The 17967-nt window shown below is 35.7% G+C and overlaps 1 protein-coding gene across 1 annotated transcript; it reads left to right on the top strand.

The window, feature by feature from the left end:
* The first annotated feature begins 4744 nt into the window (after nucleotides 1-4744).
* LOC113307619 (phospholipid-transporting ATPase 2-like) lies at nucleotides 4745-16871 on the top strand. Its single transcript, XM_026556073.1, has 25 exons — nucleotides 4745-4987; nucleotides 6016-6228; nucleotides 6333-6546; nucleotides 7013-7129; nucleotides 7725-7817; nucleotides 7921-8095; nucleotides 8762-8928; nucleotides 9342-9446; nucleotides 9631-9728; nucleotides 9821-9963; nucleotides 10468-10564; nucleotides 10778-10887; nucleotides 10985-11149; nucleotides 11692-11846; nucleotides 11930-12010; nucleotides 12156-12276; nucleotides 12552-12658; nucleotides 13102-13233; nucleotides 13407-13560; nucleotides 13866-13983; nucleotides 14103-14276; nucleotides 14443-14494; nucleotides 15334-15461; nucleotides 15604-15754; nucleotides 16230-16871. The coding sequence occupies exons 2-25, from the start codon at nucleotides 6104-6106 to the stop codon at nucleotides 16584-16586; spliced, it is 3339 nt and encodes a 1112-aa protein (XP_026411858.1). The 5' UTR covers nucleotides 4745-4987; nucleotides 6016-6103; the 3' UTR covers nucleotides 16587-16871.
* The last annotated feature ends 1096 nt before the right edge of the window (nucleotides 16872-17967 follow it).

Below are 17967 nucleotides of genomic sequence, written 5' to 3'. Positions count from 1 at the left end.
AGTGAACAGTTACTCTCAAGATATTAAAGCCCAACAATTTAAATTGCTTGTCTCTCATACAACTAAAGAACGTTACACATACACAGATGAGGTGGTTAGGTACACGAAGAGATTGTATGTGGGTAATACTGGAAATATCAGGCTCACTGTCTTAGAATCAGTTCATACTTCTGCAGTGAGAGGACACTCAGGTATCCAAGCCATTTATCTGAGGGTTAAGAGTTACTTCTAATGGCTAGGTATGAAAGAATATGTACCTTATTTTGTTTCTTCATGTGATATATGTCAGAGAATAAGAACGATCACCAATTTCCTGGTGGACTCCTACATCATTACCTATCCTTGAACAAGCTTGGAAACACATCATTACGAATTTCATACAAGGATACCATATGAGTGAGAGGAAGAGTGCCATTTTTGTGGTGGTGGACAGGCTGACTAGGTATAGCCATTTTATTAGGTTACAACATCCTTATACAGCAGCTACATTGGATAAGTCTTTCTTGAATTAAGTATTTAAATTCCATGGGTGCCAGTCTCCATTGTATCTAACAGGGATAAAGTATTCACTAGTTCTTTTTGACATGATCTTTTTAAGGCTTTGGGTACCAGTTTAAACCTGAGTACATCTTATCATACACAAACTCATGGGAAAAAATAAAAGGTGAATGTTTGTTTAGAGAACTATTTGAGATGTATCACTGGTCAATAAACCTAAGAACTGGTTTCAACGACCTTCTCTAGCAGAATGTGGTATAACACTAGCTACTACACTAGCATGAATATGACTCATTCAAAGTTTTTTATGGCTACAATCCACCTCACATGGCATTTCCAACATAGCTTTCACTTCTGTTGATGTTGTAGAAGACTATTTGAAGGAAAGGGATGCTATGCTTGATGCTCTCAAGGGTCTCAAGACAGAATGAAACTCTTTGCAGATAAGAGAAAGACTGATAGATCATTTGAGGTTGGTGACATGGTGTACCTGAAATTTCCGCCATGCAGACAAGCTTCTGTGGCTATGCGCAAAAACTTCAAGCTCTATGCCAGGATGATCTGTTTCCCATTTTGCAGAAAATTGGATGACTGGCTTACAATGCTAGGACTCACCCAGTTTTCCATGTCTTACAACTGAGGAAACAGATTGGTAAAACTCACATCCCATCGCCAGTTTTCCATGAGGGACAAATTATTATGCAACCTGAATGTGCATTGGGATCCATCATAGTTATTAGATATGACATAGAAGTGTTGCAACTACCCATTCAGTGGACAAAGTCATCTCCAGAGAATGCTGCATAGGAGGACAAGGCCAATATCGCATCTCATTACCCTCGTTTCATGGCATGTATTTTCCTACTTATATCCTTGAGGACAAGGAAAACTTTTGAAGGTGAGGTAATGTCATATAACATGGTTGCCCATTAGGAGGGGTGGGGGTGGGGGGCCTTTTGTATTAACAATGTATGAGTATAGTAATATTTTCGTTGGTTAGAATTTAGTATGTGCTGACATCTACCTCTTCGAGGATGGTTGGTATTAGGTTGGATTGAGAGTTATTTATTGTGTAAGAAAAACCTATCCGAGACATGATTAATGAAATATCCTACTGCGGCTGTATTCATCTCCAACATGATTTCTCTCCCTTTCTTCTTCTTTTCGTCTCTTCTCTTTTCTCCCCTTAATCTCCTCTGAATCTCTTTAACTTTTAGATCCCGACTCAAATTCTGCTACGTCTATGAATAAAAAATTAGGCCAGTAACATTACTGAACCAAAGGCGGAGCTGAGGCACATTGTCCCCCCCTCTTTTTTGAAATTTGTGGCACATTGTATTAATTAGTTACAAAAATGCTAGATTTATCGACCGTAAATCCTGACAAATTTCTCGCATAGAAAAATAGTGGGATCCATATATAATCTCAATGGTAAACTAGCAGGCCATAATCCAGATACCTAATTTGTGTCGTGTTTGGTTAGAAGGAACGGAGTCAATTTCCTGGATCCATTTTAGCCGTTTATAATTCCATTAGTAAAGTGACAGGCCAGTTTCCACAACATCCTTTCGCGTGATATTTCTCGAATTTTTTAGTATGTATGTCTAAAATCACCAGTTAATTAGGTATAAGAAGGGTTTGTAATATATACTTCTAAAGGAAACGAGAAATGGTAATTTAACGAAACACCAATACAACATTCATCTGTAAGCTGCCGTTTAAATGAAGCCATTCTGTTAGATGCCAATGATTGCTTAAAAATTAACTATCTCATATTGGGTATGTTATTTTATTCCTAGATATTGTAATAAACCTGTTGATGAATTAGCTAAATTCAGCAGGAAGTTTGGTGTCACTAGGGTATGGTTAGATAAACCTCCTAGTATAATAGAGAGTCATCTTTTACAAGACAATATAAACAGATTCAGTTAATAAAAATTTATCATTTACTTTCTCTCCTCTCCTCTCATCTCCTCTTTTAGAGAAAAAAACCCAAAAACTCTTTAAGTAGCCTCCATCTTTTTGATCTTAGCAAAGTATTTGTTTTACTTTCATTAGTATTAGTTTTTAGTGTAGGATTTTAATTTCGGTTTGATTTTGATGTCGTTTGACATTTTTCTTCGCTTTTGGAGCGATTATATCTCCGCTTTTGTGCGATTTTGTCTTCATCTTTATGATGATTTTATCTCCAATTCCTAGGTGACTATTTCTAGGAATTTTGGTTGGTATGTGGTTTGTTATTTTGGACTATTCAAGAACATCAATGATTCAACTCGGCGGCGCTGCGATTTCACCTTCAATTCAATAGATTTAGGGCATCCGGGTTCGTCTCAAACAATGGTTAGAGCAAATTACTTCTCAATTTCAGAAGCATCTCTTTTTGAAGAAGACAACTATCTTAAATGGTCAGATTTCATTCCGATTTTACCATCCTTCCTCCCTACAAAAATTGGATAATATTGCAGTTCATCACTCTTTCTCTTCGCGATTTATTCGTAATTTGTATCTTTATTTGTATTTGGATTTTAACTTTTTTGTATTACGATGTTCTTGATTATCTTGTAAACATCCATGTAACCTCTATTTTTCCATGAAATAAAATGTTACATGATATCAAAAAAAAAAAAAAGATCTTTGCCATAAAAAAAAAACGTTAAAAATCTAAATGACTTCATGATTGTTGGAAATAATAAACCAAGACTATATTTGGAAGTCGAGGTATCTTGAGAAACAAGTTGTTTGGTTCTAGAAGAGTTCTTTTTTTAGAGTTTGGCTTATGTTAGGAAAGTGTTTTCGAGTAGTCGTCAAGTTTGTTAAACTATAAATAGGCTGTTGAGACATGAGAATTTATACATCAAATTGTTTTATCAATGTAGACGATTATTGCTTCCGCATTGTGCTCTCCTCTCTCTTGTCTCGGTCCAACAATGATTCGGTCGATAAATTACCTTTAGACATCGTGGTCGATAAATTTTGTATTTTTCTATTTACATACAAAACTTAATTGGGCTCATTTATTGCTTATTCACTTTTATGAGCTTTATTTTCTTCGCCGACCCCCATCCATTGCCATCTAGTTTATTTGAAGAAACCTATTATAGGGCTCTAAACATTGGGGTTTGAGGGCTCATAAGATGACAAAATTGGGTTATGAAATAGTGATCAACAAAACCCCATATCCAACTATATTTTGTAGTGGCTAAAATACCCTCCATGACTTATAAAATTAAATTTATTACCTCCTCCTTCTCTTTCATTCATAAATCATGATGAAGATGATGATCATATACAAAAAAACTAAATCTATTATGTTCTCCTTACTTCCCAACCGTAAGTAGAAGTTACGGTATGGAAGTATGATTTTTTCAAACCGTAGGATTTTTGAACCCAAAATATACGGTTTGGAAGTTAAGAACTCCAAAACGTAGATTACTTACGGTTGGGAAACCAAACCGTAGGCACTGTCCACGGTTGGAAAATCGAACCGTAGGCATTGTCTACGGTGTGGAAACCAAACCGCTCTGAAACTGTTTTTTCAAAAACCTAATTCGATCGATTCCCCTATCCATGCATTAAAACCAATGAAATAAGATGGGTTTTTTGATTTTTACCTTACTAAAGTCATTGCAGGTGGATTAAGTGGTGTTAAACGATAATGAGTTATTTTGAGAATTAGCGATTAATCGAAGAAATAGACGATGGAGGTGACGAGGAAGAAGAAAATGGAAGAGTTAAAAGAAAAGGAATGAAAACAAATTATTTTTAGGTTCCAATATTTAATAGGTTAAGAGTATTTTACTATTTTTCTTATGAATTAGGTCCCCTATCTTCATTGTAGGATATTCGAATCCAGCCGTCGAAACTTTTTTGTAAGATCCCCTGTAATAGGTTTCTATTTGAATGGTGCTGTCATGTTCATGCATTCAAGAGCAAAACAAAATATATCAATAAATAGTAGTGCTGTCACAATGCAAATCGAGAATTAGAGACAACCTCGGGTACACTTTTTATCCTCCAGACTCCGGTGAGAGATTCTGAGCGCATTGGAGCAAAAGTATTGTCGTTGTCAACATACACAGTACCATATTCTCCAGTAGTAAAAGCACTCGGCTCTATGGCATAACGCATATTTCATTCACAGATTCTAACACAAGATCACGTGATATTGCACGTGCTTCTCCTAACTCAATTATTTTTTTTAAAAGCAAAAAAAATTTCTCATATGTTTGCTTTCTTTCAAGAAAATAATTTTCGATTTACGCGTTTATCTCAGATTCATACCTTTCTTGCACCACCAAACGAGAAAGAAGCAGCAGAAGAGAAAAAAAAAAAAGACTTATTGTCGAGGAACTTTCGAGGTACCGACGAATTTGGAGTGTAAAATTTTCTTCGTTTTTTCAATTCCCATAAAATCAAATCAAGTATAATCTCTATCCGATCATCAGTATTTTTGTGAATCAAGAATAATTCAAACATCATCTTCAACTTGGTACGATTATCTTCTCCATATTTTTATTCATTTAAGATCTCTTAGATTGTTCTGTTAGGTTTTCGCAATCTTAATCTTATATTTCTCATTGCATTTTCAGAAATTTAATCATCACCACCGACTGATAATTAAAATTACTTCTTAAAACTTAGTTTGATACATATTATATGTAGCTAATTGTTGTTGGATGTGGAAATTTTGCAGACGATGTGAAGTTTGTAATACTTTTCTTATTGAGTTAAGCAGATTTTGTAGTGTGGATGCGAGAAAACTACATTTTCGTTGATTGCAGCTGGAAAATGTGTTTATGACATTAGAATTTGTAGGATGATATTGGAACTTCTTAAGGGAATTGATGCAATTGGGAAATAGTACTTAACTTAGGAGAAAATTGTCTGGTTATATAATCTAGTTGTCAGTGTAATCTGATTCCTCTGAAATTGTGATAGGACAGGGAGTCAAAATTCAGTAGGTTTAACATTCTTTACATGTTAAATGTGTTTGTAGAGTTAACAACTACTTCCTTTGCTAGACATTTTCATATATAGGTCTTTTGTCAAATTCATATTCATCTGGAAGGTCGAGTAATTTAGGAAAAAGGATTTTGAGAATTGGGTGACCTACTATAATGGGTTGATATTTGATAAGAACGGCGTTCTTTGGTGGACATTTACATTCAACTGTAGGAAAATTACTGTAAGTTAAAAAATCGTTAGTCAAATAATTAGTTCATGACCACAAAATTGATGAAAAATTATATATGTGTATTTTGGGCACGAGAGTTTGGATCACGCATATTTTCATAGATTAGCACATGTTAATGGCTTGCTACATGGATTCTACTCATGGTCAGATTTCCATACAAAGATTTATCGAAGTATAGTTTTTGGTGATGGTTTATATGTTCAAACGAATATCAATACTTGTATGCATATGTGCATGTGGATATCCTTTTTCTCAGACCATTTGTCTTAATGTATTTTAACTGATATATATATATATATTTGAGAAATTAAATTTTCTTACAGGATGCGAGACTCTTCTAAGTCATTTTTCTGCAACCTGCTCAAATGTGTGTCGACTGACATAACATGATCAGACGCTTCTAAATTTACAATGAAGCGTTATGTGTACATCAATGACAATGATTTGTCTCAAGATCTGTATTGTGACAACCGCGTATCAAATAGAAAGTATACCATATGGAATTTCCTGCCTAAAAATCTATGGGAACAGTTCAGGTGATGCTTACTTTGTTCTGTTGTTTGTCTTAATGTTCACTTTGATTTACCATGCTTGTCTTTTTGCTTGGAATTCCTCCCTAATGTCTTTATTTATTTTTCAGTCGTTTCATGAACCAGTACTTTTTGCTGATTGCATGCCTCCAGCTATGGTCACTTATAACTCCGGTAAATCCTGCAAGTACATGGGGTCCCCTTATTTTTATCTTTTCAGTCTCAGCGACCAAAGAGGCCTGGGATGACTACAATAGATACCAATCTGACAAGAAAGCAAATGAGAAAGAAGTATGGGTTGTAAAGCAAGGGATAAAACAACATGTATGAAAATCCTATCTCAATCTCTTTCTTTTTTTGAGAGAAAAAATTGCAGCAATGTTATTTTCTAACGGCTTTTACTAGTATTGAAATATTAATTGCAACCTTCTTATACATCACCTCGCTAGTAGGGAGATAAAGTCGCTGGGTGGTAATACTCACACCCGCGACCTAAGGTTGATGTCGTAACACCATAATTTACCGATAAGAATATATAGATTGCAACCTTCTTATGTACTAATTGTAGTATAATTTTCTTATTATTTTAGTTGTTAGCTAAAGGAACCACCCTCTGTGGATTTGTTTACTCCTACAGTTCTCATCTTTACCATCTTAAATTTTACTGTAATTTTTTTGTTGTTGCGACGCTAAGGTTAGGCCTTTCGCTCTTACCTGCCCCACTTCCTAGATTCCCTTAATCAAATTCTTTCAATACATCTCTCTTTATGTTGATATTTTGTTGGTTTAGGTTCAAGCACAAGACATTTGTGTTGGTAACATAGTGTGGCTTCGTGAGAACGATGAAGTCCCATGTGATCTTGTTTTACTTGGTACTTCTGATCCACAAGGCGTCTGCTATATTGAGGTAATTATAGTTTCTATCATTTCAATGGCCAGTTTCTTTTTCTTTTTTTCTTTAGAGTACTGTTTGCTTTACACATTTGGTTTTATCCTTGCTGGTCGTTTTCATCAAATGTTTTTAAGAACTACGCTGAAGATCCAATAGTGAATAATCACCTACCTTGCTATTGTACTTACCCTTTTTCTAACTGAAAACATTTACATTACTATTTTGCATTTTTATTTGGAATTGAAGTTCTATTCCTTGAATCATTTGAGAGTTTACTATGTCAATTTTCGAACAAATTCCTTATATATTTTTCTGTTAACCATGTTTCAGTTGATCTTCTAATCAGAAATTGTTTCACTGTTTAGTTCATCTTCCAAACCCTTCTCCTGGGTCTCTTTTATTCAAGTTATCAGTTACAAAAGAGAACCAAGTGAAAGTAATTTCATAATGTATGCTTTTGGTGAATTTGGTGCAGGGAACTTGAGGATGTTTAACTTTTTATGCTTATGCTTGAATAGTTCCATGTTCCTCAGATGATGAAGCTAGAGTTATGCTAGACTTCTTTTATGATATAATGCTTCGTAAACATTTTAAAACATAACATTTGCAGACTGCTGCCTTAGATGGGGAGACGGATTTGAAGACAAGAGTTATACCCTCTGCTTGCATGGGTCTCGCATCTGAACTATTGCACAAAATGAAGGCGAGTTTTCTTTGACACCTCTTTTCCCCCAAGTTGTCTGACTTGAGATTTCATTTCATGTGACGCTTCTGATCTGTCCATGAATTTATTGTCTCATATGCAGGGTGTCATCGAGTGTCCCAATCCAGATAAAGACATTAGAAGATTTGATGCAAATCTGAGATTGTTTCCTCCTTTTATTGACAATGACTTGTGCCCCTTAACCATTAATAACACGCTACTTCAGTCATGTTACTTGCGGAATACAGAGTGGGCATGTGGAGTAGCTGTATATACAGGCAAGTCTATTATTTTGATCTGTCTCGATCTCAATGTGTTCTTCTTGAAAGTCTTTGACACTATTTAATTGCAAGAACTGAAGAGAAAATTAACGAAACTCGACTCACAAATTACTTTGTAAAGAACTGATTGGAGGAAATCCTTGTGCTAGGGGAGTGGTGATTGAGATTTGTGAATAAGGAAGATAGATAATTGACGGAATTAGCAATTTCTATGGGAATCCTTTTTTCTCTCTTTAAAGCAAGCAATCTTTGTTGCTAGTTTGCATGGGTGTGCAGACAAGATCGACCAATCAGAGTGGGTTGAGTACTGTAATCCCTGTTTCCTTATGCGATCAGGAGTCACAAGATATAAATTTATTATTGCTTAAGTGCATCACTTTACGGGAGAATAAATTGGACCTTGAAATGCATACCTTGATAAAGCAAATGGTTGTCAAAAGTGGGTGTCAGAGATTGTTCAACAGACAAACCAGAATCTCGAGAAGAAACGATTCATGACTTTTATGAATCGCTTGCATCTTGGCTTAGAATACAGTTTTACAACTCTGTGTGCTTCCCTATGCCTATGTTGCAGTAGCTGCTGAAATGCCAATTTGGTATTTTGTGTTGCGCCCGTGTTTTGAATTATATTGATCATGGTGATGCCTTCATCTTATTCTTCAGGCAATGAAACCAAATTGGGCATGAGTAGAGGTATAGCTGAACCAAAACTTACAGCTATGGACGCAATGATTGACAAGTTAACAGGGGCAATATTTTTGTTCCAAATAGTGGTTGTAATTGTTTTAGGCATATCTGGTAATGTCTGGAAGGATAGCGAAGCACGAAAGGTTAGTTTCAAGCTTCATTCAATTATTCCGAGCTACTATATCAAACCATACACTAACCCATTCCCTGTGCATTGTATTCCTTAAAAACTTTTCACTAGAATCTCCCTGGAGAGACCTGTTAGTGATTCGTTTTTCTCAGGCTTTTCCAACAAAATTTTCCCACTTTCTTGGATCGATTATATGGTTATGTTGCTAGGGGAACTATCTCGTGTTAGTGTGTTTTTTTTTCCTTGTTGCTGAATTCTTTTATGTATATGTCTCATTGATGCTTCAGTTCTTAGTCACGGAAGGATATTATTGTATTTGAAGATTTCGTTGTTTCTTTATTTTTCTGATGTAGTTCTCTTAATTCCTTGACATAAGCCTTTCGTTTTAATATTAGTAACTTTTACCTGTTATCCTGTTCCCTGTAGCAATGGTATGTTGAATATCCAGTTGAAGCTCCCTGGTATGAACTTCTGGTCATTCCTCTGCGCTTCGAGCTTTTATGTTCTATCATGATCCCTATATCCATAAAGGTGAGCTGTTGTACCATGCCAGTCATGATTCTTTTTAGTAATTTTTCACTAGCATGGTTTGCCAAAATCTTTCAAAATGTGAAAAGAGATATAGATTCATGTTTGCTAAGCGAACGGCTCTTAACATACTAGAAAGTTCATTTCTATGTTAGGATTACATATGAAGGAAATCTTGTCATGACAGGTATCTCTAGATCTCGTGAAGAGTTTATATGCAAAGTTTATAGACTGGGACAAGGAGATGTATGATCAAGAAACCAGCACTCCACCTCATGCAACAAAGTAAGGAATTCAAAGGAGAGGACCTAGGAACAATAATTTAAGTCTATTTCCTTTTTGGTATGTTGGTCATTTTGTGTTCTTGCTCTTTGCAGCACAGCGATAAGTGAGGATTTAGGACAAGTTGAGTACATTTTGACTGATAAAACTGGGACCCTAACTGAGAACAAGATGATTTTCAAAAGATGCTGTATTAGTGGCACATTATATGGGAATGAGAGTGCAGATGCCTTAAAAGGTTTGCTTTATTATCTCAATTACATTTTATAGCATCTGTTTTTTTCTACCTCATGACATAAATTTGTGTTTTACCTGAAAACGTTGTGAATATTCCAGCGTTGATGAATCATATTTTGGATACTGGAAGCTATTTGTTGTATAAAATGCTGTACTGCTTTCAATTTAAAAAAAAAAAATCATTTACCAATGGGTAGGTGTCCTACTATTATGTACACAGTTCTTGATTTTTTTCATCCTTAAACTTGAAACCTTAGCCACTTCATGCTTATATTGTGGGAAACCCCGCATTTCCTAGTACAGCAAATTTTGCTGTTGGAAGTGATCATTTGATTACTTTTTGTTCAATAGGCTTACCATTTTTGGGATTGATTTTCATAAAAAGCTGTTTGATTTTTTTTCCCGTCACATCAATACCCTAGGTATCGTAAGTTATAGAACAGATATACATAACATCTAATTTTGACTTTAAGGATTTTATTTATTTGTCTAAATCATTCTGCAGATATTGAGTTGCTGAATGCTGTTGCAAATAGTAACCCTGATGTTATTCGATTCCTTACAGTCATGGCAATTTGCAATACCGTAATTCCTATAAAAAGGTAATTTTTCATCTTGATAGCATATTCTTCTATCTTTTCTATATGAATCCGGGATCATATTACAACCCTGAACTTGTGGTCCTTTGCTATCCAACTTATGTTGAGCTCAAAAGCATCTCTAACTCAGAATTATGAATATTATGTCACATCACCTTGTCTGTATCTGTGAACTTATTGATTTGCGGCCCTGTTTACTTCGTCTGATATATGTAGCAAAAGTGGGAAAATCACTTATAAGGCACAATCACAGGACGAGGATGCTCTTGTTAATGCTGCTGCTCACTTGCATATGGTTTTTGTCAACAAGAACTCAAACATTCTAGGTATGGCTATCACTTTGTTGTCCAATTTCTTTATCTGTCTCGTGCATTTGAATTCATGCAGGTGGTAACTATCTTCATGTTGTTTGATGTTTTCCAGAAATCAATTTTAATGGCTCAATCCTACAGTTTGAAGTACTGGATACTCTAGAGTTCACATCTGATAGGAAGAGGATGTCAGTCGTTGTAAAGGATTGCAAGACTGGAAAGATTATCCTTTTGTCAAAAGGAGCAGATGAAGCTATTCTTCCTTGTGCATCTTCTGGTAACTGCGGCGTGTATCTTTATGTAATTTGGTTTTTGACCAGTAATTGGAATTGAACAGTTGTAAGAAATATGCTTCGAAATGATCACGTCAGCATCTATCCTAACTGGCCTTAGCCCATGCTTAGACTTCCTGTTGTGCGCAAGCTAGGAGCTATTATGTCTAGTTATTTCGCTGCATATGCGGTGTTGTCATTTGTCTGCGTCACATCTATACTAGTTTAACAAGCTGATGTACGGAAATGTTCTTGGAGAACTATTTGCTTAGCTCGCTGTGAGAAGAACTAGCTTTTTCTTGGTAACCAATTAGCTGATAACTGGTCAAGGTTGTTATGCGGAGTACCAAGATTTTATATCAACATTAATAGTGCTGGCATCTGACCCTGTTTATTCACCATTACATAGTTCAGGCCTTGAGGGTCATAAGTTCTAATTATATTCTTAGAATGAAGATACTTACATATATATATTCCATACTTGTTGCTTTGCAACTTAATTTGTTCGTTGTGTGCATACTAGTATCAGCTAATTCTTAGTCTTCAGGGCAAGCAATAAGGAATTTCGTTGAAGCCGTGGAACAGTATTCTCAATTAGGTCTGCGTACCTTATGTTTGGCTTGGCGTGAGTTAGAGGAAGACGAATATAATTCATGGTCTTTGATATATAAAGAGGCGAACAGTACTTTGACTGACAGAGAGGTAAGAAAGCACATTTAGCTTCCAGGTATACTATTTGTGTATAAGTAACAATTAACAGTTCTATGAATTCACTGTTGATTCAGTGGAGACTGGCTGAGGTTTGCCAAAGGTTGGAGCACGACCTTGAGATCCTTGGTATAACGGCAATAGAGGATAAACTACAGGTACCTTTTTCTTTTGTTCTTTATTTCTTGTAGTGTAACGTTGCAAAAAGTTATGAAACTGTTGTGCGGGTATATGTCCTCATAATGATACTGTTAGTCCTTGTGTTGTGATTTATAACTAGATTTCTTTCAATATGATTTTCAGGATGGGGTTCCCGAGACAATTGAGACCCTTAGGAAGGCAGGTATCAACTTTTGGATGTTGACTGGTGATAAGCAGAATACAGCAATACAAATTGCACTACTATGCAATTTCATCTCCCCAGGTAGATTTAAGATATGACCTAATTTTTGATGCTGTGCATGGCGATGTAGTGTTTCGTCGACTTTTTTAGTCTCTCTTAATTTTGGATGTATTAGTGTTTGTATTAGATAAACAGAAATATACTTGTTGTGGATTAATGTGTCAACTGAGCATTTGACAATAACACATGCATAAACTTCGATAATTTGGGAACCAATATTTTGACACTTGAAAGCCATCCATAGACTAATATCTTTCATGTAACGTGAAACGTTTCTTTGCTGGTTTTGTTGACAGAACCAAGAGGCCAACTTCTGATGATTAATGGGAAAACAGTAGATGAAGTTTCCAGAAGCTTAGAGCGTGTGTTACTTACAATGAGGATAACTACTTCAGAGCCTAAGGTACAATAATAACTCCCCCAGCAGGGTCAGCACTCAGCATTAGTTTGACATTGTTGACAATACGCATGTCTTTGAAGAATGTGAGGTGCTCATTGTTCTTTATTATACTTGGGGGTTTCCACTTTGGTTGTCACTGTGACACAAAAGTCGAGGTGTCCTTGTGTTGAATTTAGGATACTGAACTTAGATATTGTTGCTTGTTCTGTATTCTATAGCCAGACCTAGTTTGCACTTTTCAGGCTTGCAGATATTGCTGAAAATAGAGTCATGAGTGTTCTCTAAACTCTAAAGCTGTTTTCTGTTGGTGACGTAGTTGGTTATATTGGGTATCTTGTTAAATTTTTCCCGCTTTGAGCGTAATTAACGAAATTGTTTTTGGTTATCTTTATTGGAGGATATGCTTCTCTTAGGATTTATAACTTTTATTGTCTTGTTCCAAGCAGGATGTCGCATTTGTTGTTGATGGATGGGCTCTTGAAATCGTTCTTAAGCACTACAGAAAAGCGTTTACTGAATTAGCAATACTGTCTAGGACAGCCATCTGCTGCCGTGTAACACCATCACAAAAAGCCCAGGTACATCTTGCATATTATTGTCACCTTCTTATCATTATAGAAACTTGTAAGGCTGTAACAGTAGCTATTTTGATATGTTGCAATCCAGCATTTTGTTTACTTCCATCTTGAAGAATTTTATGTTGCAATATACAGTATTCACAATGAATTAATATTCTGTTGAATTGGTACAGCTTGTAGAGCTCCTGAAATCATGTGACTATAGGACATTGGCTATTGGTGATGGGGGAAATGATGTGAGGATGATACAACAGGCTGATATAGGAGTAGGAATTAGTGGGAGAGAAGGAATGCAAGCGGCTAGGGCTGCTGACTATAGCATCGGGAGTAAGTTCCTATTAATGATGCTCAATTAATGACTTTGACATAAGCTAGGAACTAAGAAATGCAGATGTCTCTCTTTTTATTCTGTTTCCCAAAGCCTACAACTAGTCACAAGGGGAAGCCAACACCATTATCCCTAAATTAGTATATTTCTTGTTGTACTGCGGAGAGTTCTTACCGTCCACATTGCGCGGTGTAAAAACTTAGTCATTGAAACTAAGAAATTTTGTATGTTCATAAGTTAGGCATCGTAAATGAAATTACTTGCTTAATGTTATAATCAAATTTGTTACTTAATTAATTTGCAGAGTTTAGGTTTCTTGAAAGATTGATACTTGTCCATGGGCGGTACTCCTACAACCGAACGGCATTTTTGTCCCAATATTCCTTTTACAAATCATTGTTGTTGTGCTTTATTCAGATCTTGTGAGTTCCTATACTATTAGTTTCTTTGTTTTGTCTTCGATTTTGCTTCTTCTTTCAGTCATATAATATCGTAATATGACGAGTCTCAAGTGTTCCAATACTTACACTAGAGAGTTCAGTTTTTCTTTCATTTCAGGTATCTCAGGAACCAGTTTATTTAACTCATTCAGTCTGATGGCATACAATGTTTTCTACACTAGTGTCCCTGTCCTAGTCAGTGTGTTGGACAAAGATCTTAGTGAAAAAACTGTGATGCAAAACCCACAAATTTTATTTTATTGCCAGGCTGGAAGGTTGGTAGTTTTTCATCTGTCATTTCTTTATTTTGATCATAATTTTTTTTATTTGATTTAATTTTAGTTGCTTTTGTTGGATTATGAGCAATATTGCACATCATCTCAAGCTTATAACTATCCATCTGGTATCTGACCTAATCGTGTATATTACTCTTGCAACCAGGCTTTTAAATCCAAGTACATTTGCGGGATGGTTTGGGCGTTCTCTATTTCATGTAAGTGCAGTTACATTCTTGTCTTGGGATACATACTAAAGGTGCTCTGAGTATGCAATTTCATATGGTTATGTAATGTGGCTATAGCTTTTTACTTGTGGTTGTGGAACGACGACACAAACACGGGTGTGGTGTCATGTGTCCAATGCGGTACTTTGACACGACAACTCAAAAAAACAGAAGCGGGGACACAGTATACACAATATAGAGCTTCAAATTTAATGAAAATTAAATGGGAAATAATAGAACCATAGTTCCTAAACTGGCCCAAGTAGAATGGAGATGGTTGGGTTGGATCAGACAGGCTTAATAATAACTTTTAAGGTTTCTCCTTTCTTCTCTCCCACCCATCTCTCAGCACAGTAAAATGAAGATGAAAAGAATTTGAATCTCATAATCTCCTTTACTTCTCGCATTTTTCCTTTCTTTTTCTTCTTCTCTTTGCTTTAGCTACAGTGTGAGCCATGTCCTGCCGTACGGACATGCGTGTGTCTCAATACTTACGGACACAGTTCAAATATAAAATGTCGCGTGTCATTGTTAGTTGTTACACAGCTTTGTGGTTATACTTGCGAATTCCAATTCATAAATCTGAATGTAAACCAATGAATAGAGAGGATTCAAGTGTAAAATGACCTGTTTTAACTTTGTAAAGAATCAGCATAAGTTCAGTACGATCTTTCTACTGTAGCGAGAAATGAGGAAGTGAAGTGTGTATAACTACTCAAACAGAAGAAAAAATATAAGGCAGAAATAGCTTTCATCTGCTCATCTCAACTTTTTAATTTCTTGGCTTTTGTCTTGTTGCTGGTTCAGCTGATAACGGAATTTTATTGCAGGCGCTTGTTGTCTTCTTAATTAGTATTCACGTTTATGCCAATGAAAAAAGTGAAATGGAAGAACTTTCGATGGTCGCACTCTCTGGATGTATTTGGTTGCAGGCTTTTGTTGTAACAATGGAGACAAAGTAAGTGTCCACTTCACCAATATATATATATATATATATATATGATTTCCTCAATCATCCATCATGATGAATCTTAAGTCAAAAAATGTAGTTTAATTTTTCAACTGACCCATAAGAATTTGTTTTCTTTTCACACGTGTAGCTCCTTCACAGTTTTGCAACATCTTGCAATATGGGGTAACCTAGTTGGCTTCTACGTCATCAACTTAATCTTGAGTACCTTACCATCTACTGCAATGTACACTATCATGTTCCGACTCTGTAGACAACCATCTTACTGGATAACAATGTTTGTGAGTAGTTCTACCACACAAACTCTTTTATTTTTCTTATATGCTTACCATTCAAGTGTTTTAGACTTTTAGTGTAGTTTAGCTCTCCTACATGTTTATGCTATGTGAGGTAGTTTGGCCATCTTCAAGTTCTGTAAAAAAAAAAAAATTGTTCCGACAAAAAAACATCATTTTATACTGCCATGTTTACTGCCTTCTAATATGGATGAGGAAAGCACGAGATCCTTACTTTTGGTGTTCTATAGAGTAAAAATCCCTATTGTCCTCAAACTCTATTACATACCCCCCAGAGTCTAGATCCTTCCCTCACCCACCTTATAATTGGGTCAGTGTTTGAGTCAATTTATATCCATTTCTGTTCATTAGTGGTTCGTTATAGCCTCGGCTCTTGCCCCTGGACAGTTCTAATGTTAAGTGTTTCTCGCTTTTGGGAAGTTCTCTTTACTGATGAGAACTTTAACCTTGTGTTTCTCAGCTAATAGTGGTGGCAGGAATGGGTCCAGTGTTAGCTCTCAAGTACTTTCGATATACATATAGATCAAGCGCAATTAATATACTTCAACAAGCAGAGAGAATGGGTGCAGGAACAATCTTGAACCTAGGAAATGTGGAACCACAATTAAGACCGATGGAGAAAGAAGTAATCCCATTGTCTATAACTCAACCCAGAATTAGAAACCCGGTATACGAACCATTACTCGCAGATTCACCAACAGCTACACGAAGATCACTAGGTGGTTTAGCTGTGCCAAAAACAACACCATTTGATTTTTTTCAGTCTTCTCAATCCAGATTATCTTCTAGCTATTCAAGCAACTGCAAAGACAATTAACTCTTCACACACAAGTGATTTTTGAAGTTGGAACGAAGCCGTCTATATCAATCCAGTTTTTTTCTTCATTTTGTACTATATATTTTCCGGCAATATGTGCAAAGTAAAAAGTCTTCGTAGTTCTATTGAGATTGTACATATTTTAGTTTGTTTTTTTATGCGAAATGTTTATAATGGAATCTGCAATAGTTTTATCCTGAACATCTTATGTAATTTCTAGCTTCTGTCAACCAGTTCCAGGTAAACTGATGAATTACTGGATCAATAAAGCAATAATTTGGCCGACCGACCGGAGGGCCCGAAGGGAGGGACTCTTTTTTATGGCCACTTTTTTGTAAAATGAAACCTAGCACAAATGTGCAATTTGATAAAAGAATTGGAAATCTTTGATATCCATGGTTAGTCTTTTTCACTGGACTAAATTATCCCTCCCTTTTAGTTTAATTATTATAATTCTTATGTATCCTATTTTTTAGGGGTATAATTGGTAAGCAAACTAGAATATATAACATATCTAAAAATTCGTGCTTTGGAATTTTACAAATTTTATCTCGTTGGAAAAGACTTTAAAGAGATCTACACACTGAATACAAACAACAATATCAGATTTAGAGTTTTTACGAAAAATCCGGAGGTGTTTATCATTTTCGGCACAATTTTCGAAAATTGAATGCATAGTTATTATGCAAATCACTACAAAGGATGTAACACATGTTGCAGCCATATATAAGAAGGCTATTATTGGGGCGTCACACTCCAATAGAGGGGCTTCACTTGGATTCTTAATGTCCAAAAAAGTGGTTATGGGATATCCTAACACATATACAAAATGTCTAGATTACCCTTTAACTAGAAGTGATTTTACGTCCAGGTTTGGATTAATTCCAACCCGTAGAATTTTATTTGCATGTAATTTTACGTCCAGGTTTGGATTTGTTCCAACCGTAGAAGCTCATTTTACGTCCAGGTTTCTTTTAATTCCAACCGTAGAATCCGATTTTAGGTCCAGTTTTCTTTTAATTCCAACCGTAAAAGCGATTTTACGTCCAGGTTTGGATTAATTCCAACGTAGAATTTTATTTGCATGTAGTTTTACGTCCAGGTTCGAAGTAGTTCTAACCGTAGAAGCTCATTTTACGTCCAGGTTCCTTTTAATTCCAACCGTAGAATCTGATTTTATGTCCAGTTTTCTTTTAATCCCAACCGTAGAAGTGATTTTACGTCCAGGTTTGGAATATTTCCAACCGTAAAAGTGATTTTACGTCTAGATTTGGATTATTTCCAACCGTAGAAGTTTATTTTACGGCCAGTTTTTCTTCCACAAAAACTTTGTCCCAGAATTCACCAAGTATACAACAAAATTCATTAATTTAATTTTTAT

This window comes from Papaver somniferum, chromosome 1 (assembly GCF_003573695.1).
Source record: "Papaver somniferum cultivar HN1 chromosome 1, ASM357369v1, whole genome shotgun sequence".
Lineage (NCBI taxonomy): Eukaryota > Viridiplantae > Streptophyta > Magnoliopsida > Ranunculales > Papaveraceae > Papaver > Papaver somniferum.
This window is presented reverse-complemented; position numbering and strand designations above follow the sequence as displayed.

Coding starts and splice junctions, on each gene's coding strand:
- LOC113307619 (XM_026556073.1), top strand. CDS start 6,104: ATGAAGCGTTATGTGTACATCAATGACAATGATTTGTCTCAAGATCTG. Junction 6,547..7,012: donor AGCAAGGGATAAAACAACAT/GTATGAAAATCC, acceptor TTGTTGGTTTAG/GTTCAAGCACAAGACATTTG. Junction 11,847..11,929: donor GTACTTTGACTGACAGAGAG/GTAAGAAAGCAC, acceptor CTGTTGATTCAG/TGGAGACTGGCTGAGGTTTG.